At 40.9% G+C, this 16281-nt stretch overlaps 1 protein-coding gene across 1 annotated transcript in view; it reads left to right on the top strand.

The window, feature by feature from the left end:
• The window catches only part of LOC137301780 (cytosolic carboxypeptidase 4), a 166208-nt gene that overhangs the window by 63769 nt on the left and 86158 nt on the right, over window positions 1-16281 (top strand). Inside the window, exons 16-18 of the mRNA XM_067971410.1 lie at window positions 7307-7451; window positions 9602-9752; window positions 15126-15306. Of these exons, the coding sequence (XP_067827511.1) occupies window positions 7307-7451; window positions 9602-9752; window positions 15126-15306 (477 nt within the window). The remainder of the gene's footprint in view (window positions 1-7306; window positions 7452-9601; window positions 9753-15125; window positions 15307-16281) is intronic.

The following is a 16281-nucleotide window of genomic DNA, read 5'->3' as shown; positions in this document are numbered from 1 at the left end:
GAAAATATGGATTACAAGTCACATCTGTCTATAAATCACTGCACCTGTTTTAATGCCATTGATAAAAAATAATAAACAACATTGCTTCCAATGCTGATCCTTGCAGCACACTAATAACAACCAACTCCAAGCCTGATGTTTTCCCTTTTACTATTCCTTGTTGTTTTCTTTCAACTAATCATTCTTTTATCCAACTTAATGTATTTCCATCTATCGCATGGGCCTGACCCTTGTGCAGTCAGCTTTATGTGGGACATTGCCAAATGTCTTCTGAAAATACAAGGAAATAACATAATTGTCTTATTCTTATCCATAAGGTCAGTAACTTAATCAAAAACATCTAATGAGGTCACCTGGGCTTCAAAAAAGAAATCATGCCTTATGAACACTTTTCTGAAGAAATTATGTCATTGTTCCAGGATGTATTAAATCACTTCCTGTATGTTTTGTTCTACCTGTGACTGAAGCAATTTCAGTGATGGAGATCACTGACTTCGATCTGGAACCTTATGAACTAGAGCCATTAACCTCCCATCTGCATCTGTGAGAGTTACGAAATATCTTAAATCTTGTTTGTGTGTGACTCCATCAATAAACTTGATTCCTTTATAGAAAAGTGAAGGTGGCCATATCATTCCCAGTCTTTATTTAAGGAATACAGCAAGACCCATGTCTAACCTTGGCAGGAACTAAGTGAAGCAATCTCCAGACCTTGTTGGGATGCTGTGAAAACACATTTGACTGTCTCACTGTGGGTGATGCATGTACATTTCCAAATTCCCAGGTAATTGGCTCAAGGAAGACTACAGTGTATTCACTGTATTATTTTAAAACCTATGTGACTATGTATGTCTTTTCTGACACTATGAAAATTGCTCACTTGGATGAAAGTATATTTGTTGCAACAAAATGTGACATTTCAGCTGCTCCAGAACTATAATTAGGGTGGAGTTGCCCTCTTAAAAATGCCTTTTCACCCTATCCTTTAAACAGGCCCTTGCAAGACAAAGTCACATCTTTTGGCAAATCCTCAATCACTCATAGGAGAAAGTATTGGCCTGAAAAGATTTAACTCATTAAATGAACTGCGTTCCTAACTAATGTTAGGATCTATTTGCAAACTAGATTTTAAAATGCTTCATACAGCTTTGCATATGGTTACAGCTAATGCTGCACAGTTAGATACATTCCAAACAAGGCATAAAATCATTGTAAGCATATTGATGATTTCCTAAACTCTGTCAAAGTTGAAAACTGAGTACAATAAACAGCCACATCACAGTAAGGAAACTATGACGACCCCAAAAAAAGTTATTTGCCATGAGTGGATGATTTGAAAATATGTCAATCTACTCCGCAAAGGAGACTACATGTCCTCAGGCTCAAAACAATCTTGTAAGTGCCAGATAGTTTCATTTTTAACATGTCCTATATGGTAATAGTGTGAAAGCAGTGCTCACAATACTATCTTTAATTTCTTTCTCAAAAAATGTTTTGCAAAAACTTGAACTCACATGCATAATGTCCTGTACATTACTCTTCTATACTGGAACAGAATCAATTATTTTGTGCCACTCTGGTGTCTGAGTAGATCTGTACTTCCATTGCATGTGTAGTTCAGAACAATTAATAGAAAATTTGAATCTGACACCAAATATGGTTGCAACTTGACTGTTTATTGTATGACAAGTCTTAACATAGGTATAGTATACACAACGTTCGAGCAACAGCATACTAGAAAAGAAACGACAATTACCCCATTCTTTCCTCGGGTAGAGTTACGTCACCTCATAGATCTCATAGAGTCATAGAGTCATACAGCACGGATAGAGGCCCTTCGGCCCATCGTGTCCGCGCCGGCCATCAGCCCTGTCTACTCTAATCCCATATTCCAGCATTTGGTCCGTAGCCTTGTATGCTATGGCATTTCAAGTGCTCATCCAAATGCTTCTTGAATGTTGTGAGGGTTCCTGCCTCCACAACCCTTTCAGGCAGTGAGTTCCAGACTCCAACCACCCTCTGGGTGAAAAAGTTCTTTCTCAAATCCCCTCTAAACCTCCCGCCTTTTACCTTGAATCTATGTCCCCTTGTTATAGAACCCTCAACGAAGGGAAAAAGCTCCTTAGTATCCATCCTATCTGTGCCCCTCATAATTTTGTACACCTCAATCATGTCCCCCCTCAGCCTCCTCTGCTCCAAGGAAAACAAACCCAATCTTCCCAGTCTCTCTTCATAGCTGAAGCGCTCCAGCCCTGGTAACATCCTGGTGAATCTCCTCTGCACCCTCTCCAAAGCGATCACATCCTTCCTGTAGTGTGGCGACCAGAACTGCACACAGTACTCCTGCTGTGGCCTAACCTGTGTCCTGAACTTCTACAAGAATTCAAGAGTTTAAACACACTATCTTATAGCAAGCCTGTCATGTATGTTAGAGTGGGTTGTCCACAGCTGCCTGTCTTTTATCTCACTTGTTCCAGACTATAGAACATGTAGGCCTCCCTTATCAGTGTCCCTCAGAACCTTCGTCCCGTCCTTGAACAGACTGCTGTAAAAACAAGTTTCAGTAGCATCCTTTGTTAACTATATCCCTCTGCCTTATGGGTAGTTTAATTTGACCATTTATCTTTTTAGCTGTTTGTGATAATGCTTCATCTAATTTCTATAAGAGTGAGCAGGTTATATGTATTAAGATGCCTAACCTAATCATGAGTGATTTATGTTTTCTATGTTAAAAATACCTAATCTAAGCGTAAGTTGTATATACTGAAAAAAATGACACGTAAAAGGCTTAATCTTACAACTATGTTGTTGGTGTTTCCACAGATGAGTTACATTCACCCAGGTTTGATTAATCCGACCCTTAGAGAGTTACCATCTGGAAGGAGAAAAACAAGGAGATCCAAGAGAGTGTTGAGTCCCCAGGTGATGGGGAACCAATAGCAGCCACCAAAGATGCACCAGCCAGGGTCCATATTCCACACTGGTGCCTCAAGAAATATAGATGCTGTCACTTCAATAGCACGCAGAGCCTTAAGGCAATAGATATCAGTTTCATCTGGCCAAGGACAATGTGCAGGCTGGAAGTATCAAGACATACACTGACCTGGAAAATTTGCACAATCTATTTATAATATAATAAAAATGGTACATATAGTGTGCATTTCAGTTTGACATGCTTTAAATATTATTTTTGAATTTGTGTGTCACATTTCAAGAGGAAAAAAAGACAATCATTTGCCATATACAGAGAAGCTCCCCAAGAACAGAAAATGCAGAATGCCCGCATCCTCTTAATTGACTTTAGCAATCGCACTTCAAAAAATACGAACAAAACCAAGGTTGTGTCCTGTAGTCTGAATGGCAATTAAACTCTCAATGACCTTATCATTCATTTGCCTCACCAATGCATTTTACAGCCCTATAGGGATGTAACTTTATCAGCAGCATTAAATCCTATACCGCTGCTGTCTTTTTCAAACAGCGTATCATCTGATTTGCTATCAGCACCGCCACAGGAGATCAGCTAATACGATGTCATTGAGCTGATACAGCTGGTGGAGCAGGTTGGCTTTCTAGTTAATCTGCTCACCACACTAGTGCAAAACCAGCCAGTGCTCCTATCGCAAAGGTTTGTCCTTCAGCCAGAGCATCACCGTAGAAAATCCTTTGAGCAATGGGTTCTCTCAAAGCTCCGTTATCAATATTCTATAAATCGATTCACAACAAAGATCATATGTTGTACAATAAATTAAACAGTATACTTTACATCATTTGATGTACATATTAGGGCAGATTCCCCCTCCCTTCCCCAGTCCTAGACAAGAGCCTATGACTGCAGTGTGCTGCTTCTGCCCAGTTCTCAGATCACCAAGATTTCCTGTCCCAGGCAAATCCCTGATGCAGGCCCACCCCTGGTGATACAAAGGGCAGGAAAGTGAGCTGTAGCTAGCAGGTTCCTGAGGCCTGTAGTTGTGTGTCAGGACTGGATGGAGATTGGACTAAGGCATCCTGCGGAGTAAAAGCTCTCAAAGGAGTCCTCCTCTCAAGTCTTTGGCCTGACGACGGGACCCCTGTAGACCCTCCAGTCAATAGGAGTCCAGGGGCAGGCCACAGTACAATGTTGTCTGGGTGCTTCTGTTGTGGGGTGCCCAATCAACATTCAATCAAAGAAATGGGGAGGCTGAAATGCCCCCTCCCACCCATTTGAATGCCAGCAATTGGCAAGCACCTACTTTAGGCACAGGCCAAGCTCCTCCACCTCAGGAAAGCTTTCGAAATCCTGGGGCAATGTTAAAGGGGCGAAGACCTAGTTCTACAGGTCTCTGTCTCGTTTTTTCTGTCCCTTTTTTTCTGACCTTTGCTTCTTGGAAACTGGGTGTTCCCTTGGGGCAAGGATTAGGAAAATCCTCCCTATCCCAGTCGTGAACTGTACCACTGGCATTGTAAATATTGCACACAGGGACATTTTTATAAAGTTTTTTTTTTCTTTACAAATACTACCTAAGGTTGTAATGAGTTTTATATTAATATATAATAGATTTATAGTACAAATGGGTACTTTACTTGTAATATTTATGTAGTCTTTAAAGTAAAAAGTTTATTTTTCTCACTTCTCTTTGCAGTGTTTTCCCTTTCAGGTCAGTTTCCAATCTCATTTCATACATAGAGTTCAAACCTTCAGCGTTTTGCCTGTTCTCTTCCCCGTGTGTAACTATAACCATTTCTGAAACATTCAGTAATCTGGTTCTTTTCTCCTGTGGATCCTTTGGCCATCACAGGGTTGCGTGGCTGGTGCCAATTGCAATAGAGAAGTTATTTTCTTTACATAAGCATTTTACTTGCATCCATTTCCAATTTATCCATTCAGTAAAATTGTTGCTATAATGCAGTACAGTGTTTGTTGCACAAATTGCCTCATACTACAATGAGAATTTTTTCAGATGACAGCAAATTGTCTTTTCACCCATTGCTAGGCAGTGCAAACTCATTTTGTATCTAGCTAACAGAAAATATTTGACACGCACAACCTATTTGGATTGTGATTTCTAGTGCTAGAGGGCTCTGCCAGTTTAAAATTTGAAATATGCAGTATGCAGTGTGAGTTAAGTTCGTTCACTCCACCCCAATAAGCTGAATTGGTGTTTTGAATTCCACAGCGGGAATGTGTTAAATCAACACTGGAAATACGAATTGATATTAATAGCTGCAGAAGAAGCATAAAACCTGGAGCTTCATTTCTCACACGTTGGTAATTTGGTGTAAAGTTACCAACAGTTGTACACTTTGCAGCTTTCAATATGGCTGCTGTGTATCATCTTCTAGATTTGGATGACCAGCCGCTGTTTGCTCCATTGAGATGGATAGAAACTAATCTAGCAGCAAAACAATAGAGCACTTTCTTGAGCCACAAATGATTGTAACCATAGTTGTTACCGGACTAACCCATGGCGTGGAACAGGGTGAGGAGTGTATAATCAAACAAAGGCATTCTGCAGATGGTGGCACAGGGTGAGAACAACACAAGCCTTGAAATTACAGTTGACAGTTTTAGTGGACGAACATTTAATGTGTTTGTGAGATATTCCTTTGCCATTTTTAATGGAGCTGCTAACCTGTTTATTTTAAATGGGTTAACACTTTTGTAAAAATGACAGACAAGGTTGTCAACTGACCACACCCAGCGTTCATCTACTAATATTGGTGACTAGTTTCCAGCCTGGAATGTAAAAATGAGCAAAAGCAGGAAAGGGCATCTCTGGGTGAGTGAGGAAAGGTGGAGAATTCATTTCAAATTGCTATCTCTGATTGCCTCTGTAAAATGATCCCGGAAATCCCATGAGTCAGGAATTGAGAGATGTTTGATTTTATGTTGTAATGTTTCTTTCATTTTAACTGATGCTACAGGTTTTAAACATATGGCATGTTCTAAATCATCTTAATCTGCTCAATGTCTACTGTGATCAGGCCCATTAGATATGAAATATCCTTAACATTTAATGAAAGTATTTTAAAAGAATGGTGCAGCACTGTTATGGTTTAATACCTTCTGTAAGAGAATTGGGATATTTAATTATTTTTCACATTGTCACTGGCTCTGGAGGCATAATGAAAGGTTTTGGTTTGCTTTCTATGCGCATCATCAATTACAGGCATCTGATAACCTTGGATCACGCAGGGTTTTAATGTGGTGATCTCTCAAAATGCAACACTTGAAATGATCCTGTAGCTGCCACTTTTTTCAGAATTTCATTTTTTTTAGAATTGCTTATGCCAATTTAATTTTTTTAAATAGAACTGCTTTTTAAACAGTTACAGTTTAACATTTTAGAAAGTGAAATTAATATTTACTCGAACAAAATGCAGTAAGAGTTAGCACTTTAATTTAGCTAATGTGTTAACTACATGTCTGCAATGTGAATGCATATGTGATGTGCGTACCTGTGAAATGTATATATTTATGTGATGTACATGTCTGTGTAATGTACACACCTTTTAGTACATACCTGTGAATTGGACATATCTGGGTAATGTTCATAGGTGTGATGTGTTTTTTATTTGTTCTCGAGATGTGGGTGATGCTAGCAAGGCTACCCAACCAATATCTTGAGAAGGTGGTTGGTGAGCTGCTTTCTTGGTAGTGATTCTTTGTGCAACTCAGTGGCTTGCTAGGCCACTTAAAGAGGGCATTAAGAATCAACCACATAATGTTTGACTGGAGTCAGCTGTAGGCCAGACTGGGTAGGGGTGGCAGATTCCTTTACGTGAAGGACTTTAGTGAACCAGTTAGGTTTCTAGAACAATCTGACAGCTTTCATGGTCATTTTTTTCTGGTGCCAGCCCATTACTAGATTTAATGAGTTTCACAACTTGCCATGGTGCGACTTGAACTCATAACCTCTGGGTTACTAGTCAATGCAATAACGACTACACTGTGTATTCTACACATGAGTACCATACATACACGTGTAACATACATGCCTGTGTAATGTAAATCCATGTAAAATTATAAATGTGAAATCTGCATAGGTCTGACATGTACGGTTGTGTAATGAACATATAAAATGTTCATACATGTGTAAGTGACATGTGTGAAATGTATATACCTATATAATGTACATACCAGTGAAATGTGCATAGGTACAAAATGTACATGGATACCAATGAAATATACATATCTGTGAAATGTACATGCCTGTCAAGTGTAATTAATCATTTTGCCTGTAATATTATTTGAAAGAATATTTGACAAAGTAGAACAAATGGATTCTTTGCACTGATAAAGCTGAACATTATTCTGTTTCCTCAGAAATCATTATTGCACATATGGTGCAGCTGCAAGAGGACAGAAGGAAACATCCTACTACACCTTGACCTTCACCATCACATTCCTGCACTCGAAGGATGTCTGCTACTTGGCATACCACTACCCACACACCTACTCAACACTAATGGTTTGTGACTTTTTTATAACGTCAAAAAGTACTGCAATAAAACCCAGTGACCATATCTACAGAACAGTCCACTTGTGTATTGTGGCCAGACAAGAAAGTCCTATAACCATATTAGATGGGTCACGCTGTATGGTAAAACATCAAATTAGAAAATGGAAATAAATTTTCACTAACAAGATATAAATTACTTTGTTGTGGAAAGCAATAATTAAGTTTGCTGGTGTCATAAACTGCAAGAGCGAAATTCAAACATATTCCAGCATCAGCTTCACTGGCTGCCAGTCACCCCGACATCAATGTCTCTGCGTTGCTGCCCTGGCCATTGTGATATCACTTAACAGTTGGTAATCTGTGACGCACTGGAGCCAGGCTCCCAGTGTATTGTTTAATTCCAGTTTTTTTTTTACTTTTATATATTCTTCATACTTTGGAATTAGATCCTTCTGGAATGCTGACATATGCCTAGGCTATTCAGCAAGAGCTTTGTGGGAGGTAGGAATTACTCTGGTCACTTGTGTATCAACATTGTTAAATGCATTCATGAACACATGGTCCATTCTCGCAAAATCATAAACACATTTTAAGGGAAATTCTTAACCCCCGGAATGGCAACAGCCAGCAGACCGCTGGGTCCGACAGTGAACTCATAGCTGGCTCATTTCTGTTGAATTTTTAGATTCTTCCTTTGGTCCTAAGGCTCAGACATCAATTCTAGCAACTGTACTCAGGTCTGACACCTCTCCCCCAGCCACCAAGCTGTGGCTTTAGCATGATGCTTTAAAATGATGCTCTGTGAAAATCAAATTTCCATCAGCTATCTCTTAAGTACATTGAGCACTGAGTGACACGAAGGATTTTTAATCATTTGGAAAGTGAGCCAGAACAATGTGAGAGCAGCCATTATTTTTACAAAAGAATTTGTTACAGGTGTATTTTAGATTACATTTCACTGCAAAATAAAATTGGATTTCGTTCTTCCAAGTAAAATGATATTTGAATGAAATCTTAATCTGTGTTTGTTTCACAATAAAAAATTTATGTGACTAAAAGGACATTTTAGTTTGTTCCAGTTCATGGTGACAAATTATTCTGAATCCCTTGTGCTGTGCAGTGCTAATATATTCAGGATATTGAAGCTGGTCCTTTCATTTCTTTCTAAATAATTTTATGGGTGACTGTAAAATGAAGTGACGCAACATTGCAGATCTCTAACTGGAAATAAGGCTTGTATTTAGACTCACCTGGTGCTGGGGCAAGAGTGATACCAGTGTCAACACAGTGCACAGCTCCCCTCCCTCCCCAAGTTCAATCAGTAAAGAAAGAAAGAACTTGCAATTATATAGCATATTTCATGACTTTAGGACATCCCAAAGCATTCACAGCCAATTAAGTACTTTTGAAGTGTAGTGACAGTCATAGAGAAACATGGCAGCCAATTTGTGCACAGCAAAGTCCCACAATAGCAGCAAGATAAATGACCGGTTCTTGCTGGTATTAGTTGAGGGATAATTTGTAGCCAGGGCATCGGAGAAGGCTCCCACTCTTCTTCGAATAGTGCCATGGGATCTTTTACATCCACCTGAGTCTGCAAATGGGGCTTCGGTTTAACATCTCATCCAAAAGACATAACCGGGGCAAGTCCTCTGGCAATCTTCAGTCAGCAACAGTAGTTCAGTTAGTCTTCCTGATCCATGTTAATTTAGCCAGTTTTCTCCCCCACTTTTTGTTTCCTTTTCTGAAGGTGCTAACCCTTGCTGGGTACGGTTCTGCAGCCACCAGTTGCTCTGCTGTGCCTCCCCAAGTGGTCACTCATGTGAGAGTGAGTCAACCAATGACCAGCAGCTTATGTCTCATACAATGGCCATTACACAAAGAATTTTCCTGTTGCAGCCTGTAACACTTTATCCGCATCAGCAGTGTGAGTTACGACTGAAAGTCGTTTTCAATAATGAGCCACTGACAGTAGCAAAGGTAACAATCACACCAAGACTCCCGCTCACTGGACTTCAGATGCAACTTTTTTTACACCAGCCCATTCACTCAGCTGAAGTATAGCATTTGGCTCCAGGAGGATTGATAAATCTATTAATGGGCAAGGAAATCTAACACAGTTCATTTATATTGAGGTTTCATTTCTATACTTGTTTCAGACTCACCTGCACCTCCTTGAGGAGTCACTGAACCCTGATCAGGTTTATTTCAGGCACCAGATATTGTGCTCCACACTAGGGGGTAACAACTGCCCAGTGATCACGGTTACTGCCAGCCCTGGATCCCAACCTGAACAGCTGCATCAATTTTGTAAGTAATCAACATATTTCTTGCTTTCCATGCAGAACTGTTTTCTAGTCGATGCATTTAACTGTGAATAGGGACTGATTAGAACTTTGGTGTATCTCACCAAGCTGATGTGTAGGTGTGTTATGTGCTGCTCTATTCGGTATTGCAGCCTGCCCTCATGGGGTTGAGTTTCTTGTGGGTGCAGCTGTTACTTTTTCAGTGCATAAGAGTGAACTCACTGCTCAGGGCAGCAAATTCCACTAAAATAAACATGTGAGGCTGGGTTTTCCAATATATTTTTTCCATATTTCTTGTTGTATTGGGGCAGGTCCGTGAGTAGAATCAAGTGAAGATTCTGGCAGTGGTGTAACAGTGCATTCCCGCCCATCATAATGCCAATGAAGATTTTTGCGGCGAGTGCTACGCTTACCAGGACTGAATAATTCACCCAAGTCAATTAAAGGGACTGGGTAATGCTCTGGGTTAGAAAGCTTGGGTGACACAGTGGTTAAAGAGCTGGGTGATGCGATGGGTTAGAGAGACAGTGTGACATTGTGGGTTGGAGGGACTAGGTTATGCACTGGGTTAGAGGGAGGGGGCATTGTGGGTTAGAGGGAATAGGTTGCATAGTGGGTTACTGGAACCGGGTGATGCAGTGGGGTACAGACATTGGGTGATGCAGTGGGTTAGAGATATTGGGTGATGGAGTGAGTTACAGGGACTGGTTGATACAATTGGTTAGAGAGATTGAATGGACACTGAGTATTGCAGTAGGTTAAAGGAACTGGGTGACACTGTGATTTAGTACACTGCTTTTTCACCTGTGGAAGTTGAGTTTGAATCCAGACAATTAGGTTAAATGTCACCTTGGGCTTCGTCAAAGGCTCAGTGAGATTATTCAGTAATTAGCTACACAGACAAGAAAAGTCCCAGGCTTGAGTCCCAGTCTATGTTGGGTTGGCTGATCTCAGCTGGACAGTGGCAGGGGTGCTATTAGTGTGTGGAAAATGGAAATATGTTACACTGGTACTATAGGAGATGCTCTTCTAATATCGGGCTGAGGGACATTGTTGAGGCAGTTGAGGGAGCTTTACCCTGCATCTAACCTGTGCTGTACCTGAGTATTTTGCTGCTTAATGCCTGAAGTTGAATGTATTCCATTTTCAGCATCGAAATCTGCCAACCTGTTGGTCAATGAAAAACTTACAGGAAAATTAAAATTTGTTTCCTTCCTTCTACTTGAAATTATTTTTGTCAGTAAAAATGCTTTAATGTATGATTGTGACTATGATATGACCACAAACAATTATATGGAAAATAGCTATCAAACATTTCACAGAATGTGCTGCATTTTTTGCAGTGACATATTTCATGCTGTCATTATATTATTGGCCCTCCCTGAACTCTGGAGCTACACTTATTTGCCTAACGAAAGAAGTTGTGGTCGGTTCTGCGGCAGATTTATATCAAACTGCTGCACCACATTTATACATCACTTTCCCCTCAACCCAACCTGCATGCTGTTTTGTTCTGAAAATTGATATTTCAGTGACAGTGGTGTGAGGTGAAATACAAGATCACTAGCTCCTTCAGTCTGTCTCACTTTTCTCTGCCCGCATGCAGCAAGACCTGGACAACATCCAGGCTTGGGCTGATAAGTAGCAAGTAACATTCGCACCCGACAAGAGAGAGTCAACCACCTCCCCTTGACATTCAACGGCATTACCATTGCCAAATCCCCCACCATCAACATCCTGGGGGTCACCATTGATCAGAAACTTAAGTGGACCAGCCATATAAATACTGTGGCTACAAGAGCAGGTCAGAGGTTGGGTATTCTGCGGCGGGTGACTTACCTCCTGACTCCCCAAAACTTTCCACCATCTACAAGGCACAAGTCAGGAGTGTGATGGAATACTCCCCACTTGCCTGGATGAGTGAAGCTACAACAACACTCAAGAAGCTCGACACTATCCAGGACAAAGCAGCCCGCTTGATTGGCACCCCATCCACCACCCTAAACATTCACTCCCTTCACCGCCGGCGCAGCTTGGCTGCAGTGTGTACCATCCACAGGATGCACTGCAGCAACTTGCCAAGGTTTCTTCGACAGCATCTCCCAAATCTGCGACCTCTACCACCTAGAAGGACAAGGCAGCAGGCACATGGGAACAACACCACCTGCACGTTCCCCTCCAAGTCCCACACCATTCCGACTTGGAAATGTATCGCCGTTCCTTCATCGTCGCTGGATCAAAATCCTGGAACTCCCTACCTAACAGCACTGTGGGAGAACCTTCACCACACAGACTGCAGCGATTCAAGAAGGCGGCTCATCACCACCTTCTCAAGGGCAATTAGGGATGGGCAATAAATGCTGGCATTGCCAGCGATGTCCACATCCCATGAACGAATAAAGAAAAATGGAGGAAGTTTTTTTATCATCAGCACGCAGCTCCTTTTGCCAATTCCAGCCTGAAACTCTGAACCCCAAAAACATACAGACACCAAAACAATTATATCAGTATGATCCATTTCATTAGGCTCAGCACTTTTAGAAAATTGATTCTCACTCAGCCCCTGACCTTATTTACTGAATAAGCCTTGAACAACATCAGCCCCAGTCACTGGGGACGTGATACATAAAAGCCAAGGATTTGAAAAATTGAACAAAATAATGTAATCATTAGGGAAAAGATCTGAGTTTCACAATTAGCATAAAGACCCAAGAGGGAATAACTGACCAGTGTGGTAACCTTCAGTAGCCTTTGAATGTCCAGTGTTACATCTGCCCATCTAACGCCAGTGCACATCAGTGTGATACTGTCTATTTAATGCCAGTTTGTATCCAGTGTGGTAATACTCCTATAATTCTAGTGTGGTACTGCTTGAGCCATGAAAGTCCAATGCAGTATGAAAAGCCAGGAAAGTGTGGAGTTAAGCCTCAGTGGTTGGAGTAAAAGTGCTTATATTTTTATTTATTGCATTTAGACTTTAATTTACTTCATTTCAGCTGTTCAGTACTAGGTACTGCTTAGCAACTGCTTAAACCTAATTATCTGCTGCCTTACTATGGGTTGATTTGAGCTATCAATATTTGAATTGATTACATAGTGTTAACTTGACTCAGTGGTAGCATTCTCACTTCTAAGTCAGAAGGTTGTGCGTTCAAACCACACTCCAGGACATGAACGGCGGGAACGGAGCGGATAATGGAGCCTCTCCATTTTAACTGCTCACCTTGCGGGGAAAGTTAAAATTCCCCTCCTAATTTAGGTTGGCATTGCAGTTCAGTACTGAGAGAGTGGTTCATTGTCAAAGGTGATGTCTTCCCAATGAAATGTTAAACAAAAGCCCTGTCCGTTCAGGTGAATGTAAAAGATCCTATGGCACTATTAAAAGAAGAGATGGGAGCTCTCCCAATATCCTGGCCAAAACTAGATGATCTGATCAATTACCTTATTTGCTGTTTGCAGGTCCTTACAACAGCAGTGATGACAGTTCAAAAGTAATTAATTAACTATGAAGTGGTTTGGGATGCCCTGAGGATGTCAAAGGTGCTACACATATGCAGAAGATTTTGAAGAGGGAAGAGAATAGCTAGAATCATAGACTCTTACAGCACAGAAGGAGGCCATTCGGCCCATCATGCCAGCTCTTTGTAAGAGCTATCCAATTAGTCCCACTTCCCTGCTCTTTCTCCATACCTCTGCAATTTTCTCCCCTTCAAGTATTTATCCAGTACCCTTTTGAAAGTTACTTCCACCACCCTTTCAGGCAATGCATTCCATATCATAATAACTCACTGCGCAAAAAAAGTTCTCCTCATCTCACCTCCGGCTCTTTTGCCAATTACCTTAAATCTGTGTCCTCTGGTTACCGACCCTTCTGCCAGTAGAAACAGTTTCTCCTTATTTACTCTATCAAAACCCTTCATGATTTTGAACGCCTTTATTAAATCTCCCCTTAATCTTCTCTGCTCTAAGGAGCACAATCCCAGCTTCTCTTGTCTCTCCATATAACTGAAGTTCCTCATCCCTGGACCATTCTGGTAAATCTCTTCTGCACCCTCTCCAAGGCCTTGACATCCTTCCTAAAGTGTGGTACCCAGAATTGAACACAAAATACCAGCTGAGGCCTAACCAGTGTTTTATAAAGATTTAGCATAACTTCCTTGCTTTTGTAATCAATGCTTCTGTTTATAAAGCCAAGGATCCCGTATGATTTTTAACAGCCTTCTCAACTTGTCTTTCCACCTTCAAAGATTGTGTATGTAAACCCCCAGTTCTTTCCATTCTTGCACCCCCATTTAAAATATACTCCCTCTCCTCATTCTTCCTTCCAAAATGTATCACTTCACATTTCTCTGCATTAAATTTCATCTGCCATGTATGTGTCTGCCCATTTTGCCAGTCTGTCTATGTCCACCTGAAGTCTGCTATCCTCCTCACTTTATTACAGTCCCAAGTTTTGTGTCATCTGCAAACTTTGAAATTATGCCCTGTATACCCAGGTCCAGGTCATTAATAACCACTACTCCCTGCTTTCTGTCTCTTAGCCAATTTCATATCCATGTTGTCACTGCCTCTTTAATCCCTTCGGCTTCAATTTTGCTAACAAGTGTATTATGTGGCACTTTATCAAATGCCTTTTGAAAGTCCATTTGCACGACATCACTGCACTACCTTCTTCAACTCTCTCCATTATTTCATCGAAGAGCTGAATCAAGTTTGTCAGACACGATTTGCCTTTAACAAATCCATATTGGCTGTCATTTATTAACCCATGTTTTTCCAAGTGACAATTAATTTTGTCCCAGATTATGGTCTCTAGAAGTTTCCCCACCACCGATGTTAGGCTGACTGGCCTGTGGTTACCGGGTTTATCCCGTTCCCCTTTTTTGAACAGGGGTGTAACATTCTGGTTGTTGGGGACTTGGGCAGATCGTCCATCCTGTTCCCCCTAGTGGCGTGAACCAACATATGTTCTCTAGAAGAGCCCAAAATCTTTACTAGGCTACGGTAATCATTCCCAGAGAAAGTGCTTGAGACACTGGAGGTTGAGTAGGACTTTATAGTTTTGTTAACTTTGGGGTAAATTTTCAACTTGCTGCCCGGGCCGATTGGACGCCTGTTATAGAAACCACCCAATTTTTATTTCCGTTGACTTTGGCTGATCTGCAACACCAATTCTACAACCGAACAGCAAGTTGGAAATCCTCCCCACAGTGTGCAGTGCAGGGAAAGAAAGTCACTCCCATAAATATCCCAATAGGCAAATTAGATATGTTGTTTTGTGCCCACAATCTTCCAGTAAAATATTTTTGAGGTGAAATGATAAACTGAACCAGAGATTAAAATAAATGCTGAACAGTTACCCTGCTGTATCTCCCAGGGAATCGTCAATATGTGGTGCTGACGGCCCGAGTCCATCCTGGGGAGAGCAATGCAAGTTGGGTCATGAAGGGGACACTGGAATTTCTCGTGAGTAATAACCCCGTTGCTCGCAGCCTGCGTGAATCCTACATCTTCAAAATCATTCCTATGCTGAACCCTGATGGTGTCATCAATGGCTGGTGAGTAGAAGCAGCAGGAGAAAGATGTTATTACTATGCCATCATTGAGAAGCAACTTCTGTTAAGCTCTTTCACTATTTAAAAAAAAACAGATCATTCACTCGTGTAACCAAGCTCTGATATAATGCTCGGTGTTTACAGCTCCCTCACTAAAACATTCACTAAACCACACTCTCACTGTACCCAAGCCCTGATATAACAGACACTGTCTACAGCTCCCTTACTAAAACATTCACCATACTACACTCTCACTATACCCTGAGCTCTGATATAGTGCCTAGTGTTTACAACTTTCTTGTCGAGATAGAAATCAGAAAAGGCCTCTGATGTATGTATGACTGTAACACCCTCCTACAGTTTCCACACCAACCTGAAACTGGCACACTCATTCCCTTTTATCCTCAAGAGCTTCTATGTTTTTAAACTGTGAACCACGTGTGCTGACTGAGTAACCCAATATTAACTAAGAAAAGAGCAGAAACTACAAAAAGAATCATAATTCAGTATGATGTGGCGATGCCGGTGATGGACTGGGGTTGACAATTGTAAACAATTTTACAACACCAAGTTATAGTCCAGCAATTTTATTTTAAATTCACAAGCTTTCCACATCGTTCACCTGAGGAAGGAGGTAGCCTCCGAAAGCTTGTGAATTTAAAATAAAATTGCTGGACTATAACTTGGTGTTGTAAAATTGTTTACAATAATTCAGTATGACATGGCTCAACCTGTTGAGAAGTAAACAGCTTTCAGGATTGGGAAAATTGTAGGAGTGAATGTGTCAGTGACTGATTCTAGTTAAACACACTGAACTATGCTTAGTTTAATAATGACACATTAATAGATTGTCTCTCATCTCTGGCACTTGGTGCTTCTAGAGAGATAAGTAACTGAGCTTCAGTTAGTACTCTGGGATTTTACACCCAGCTGAATGGTGATTTCTGTTCTCGGCAGAATATTGAAGAAGGTTAAGTA

This window comes from Heptranchias perlo, chromosome 34 (assembly GCF_035084215.1).
Source record: "Heptranchias perlo isolate sHepPer1 chromosome 34, sHepPer1.hap1, whole genome shotgun sequence".
NCBI lineage: Eukaryota > Metazoa > Chordata > Chondrichthyes > Hexanchiformes > Hexanchidae > Heptranchias > Heptranchias perlo.
Note: the sequence above shows the minus strand (reverse complement) of the source record. Positions and strands in the feature narration are given on the sequence as shown.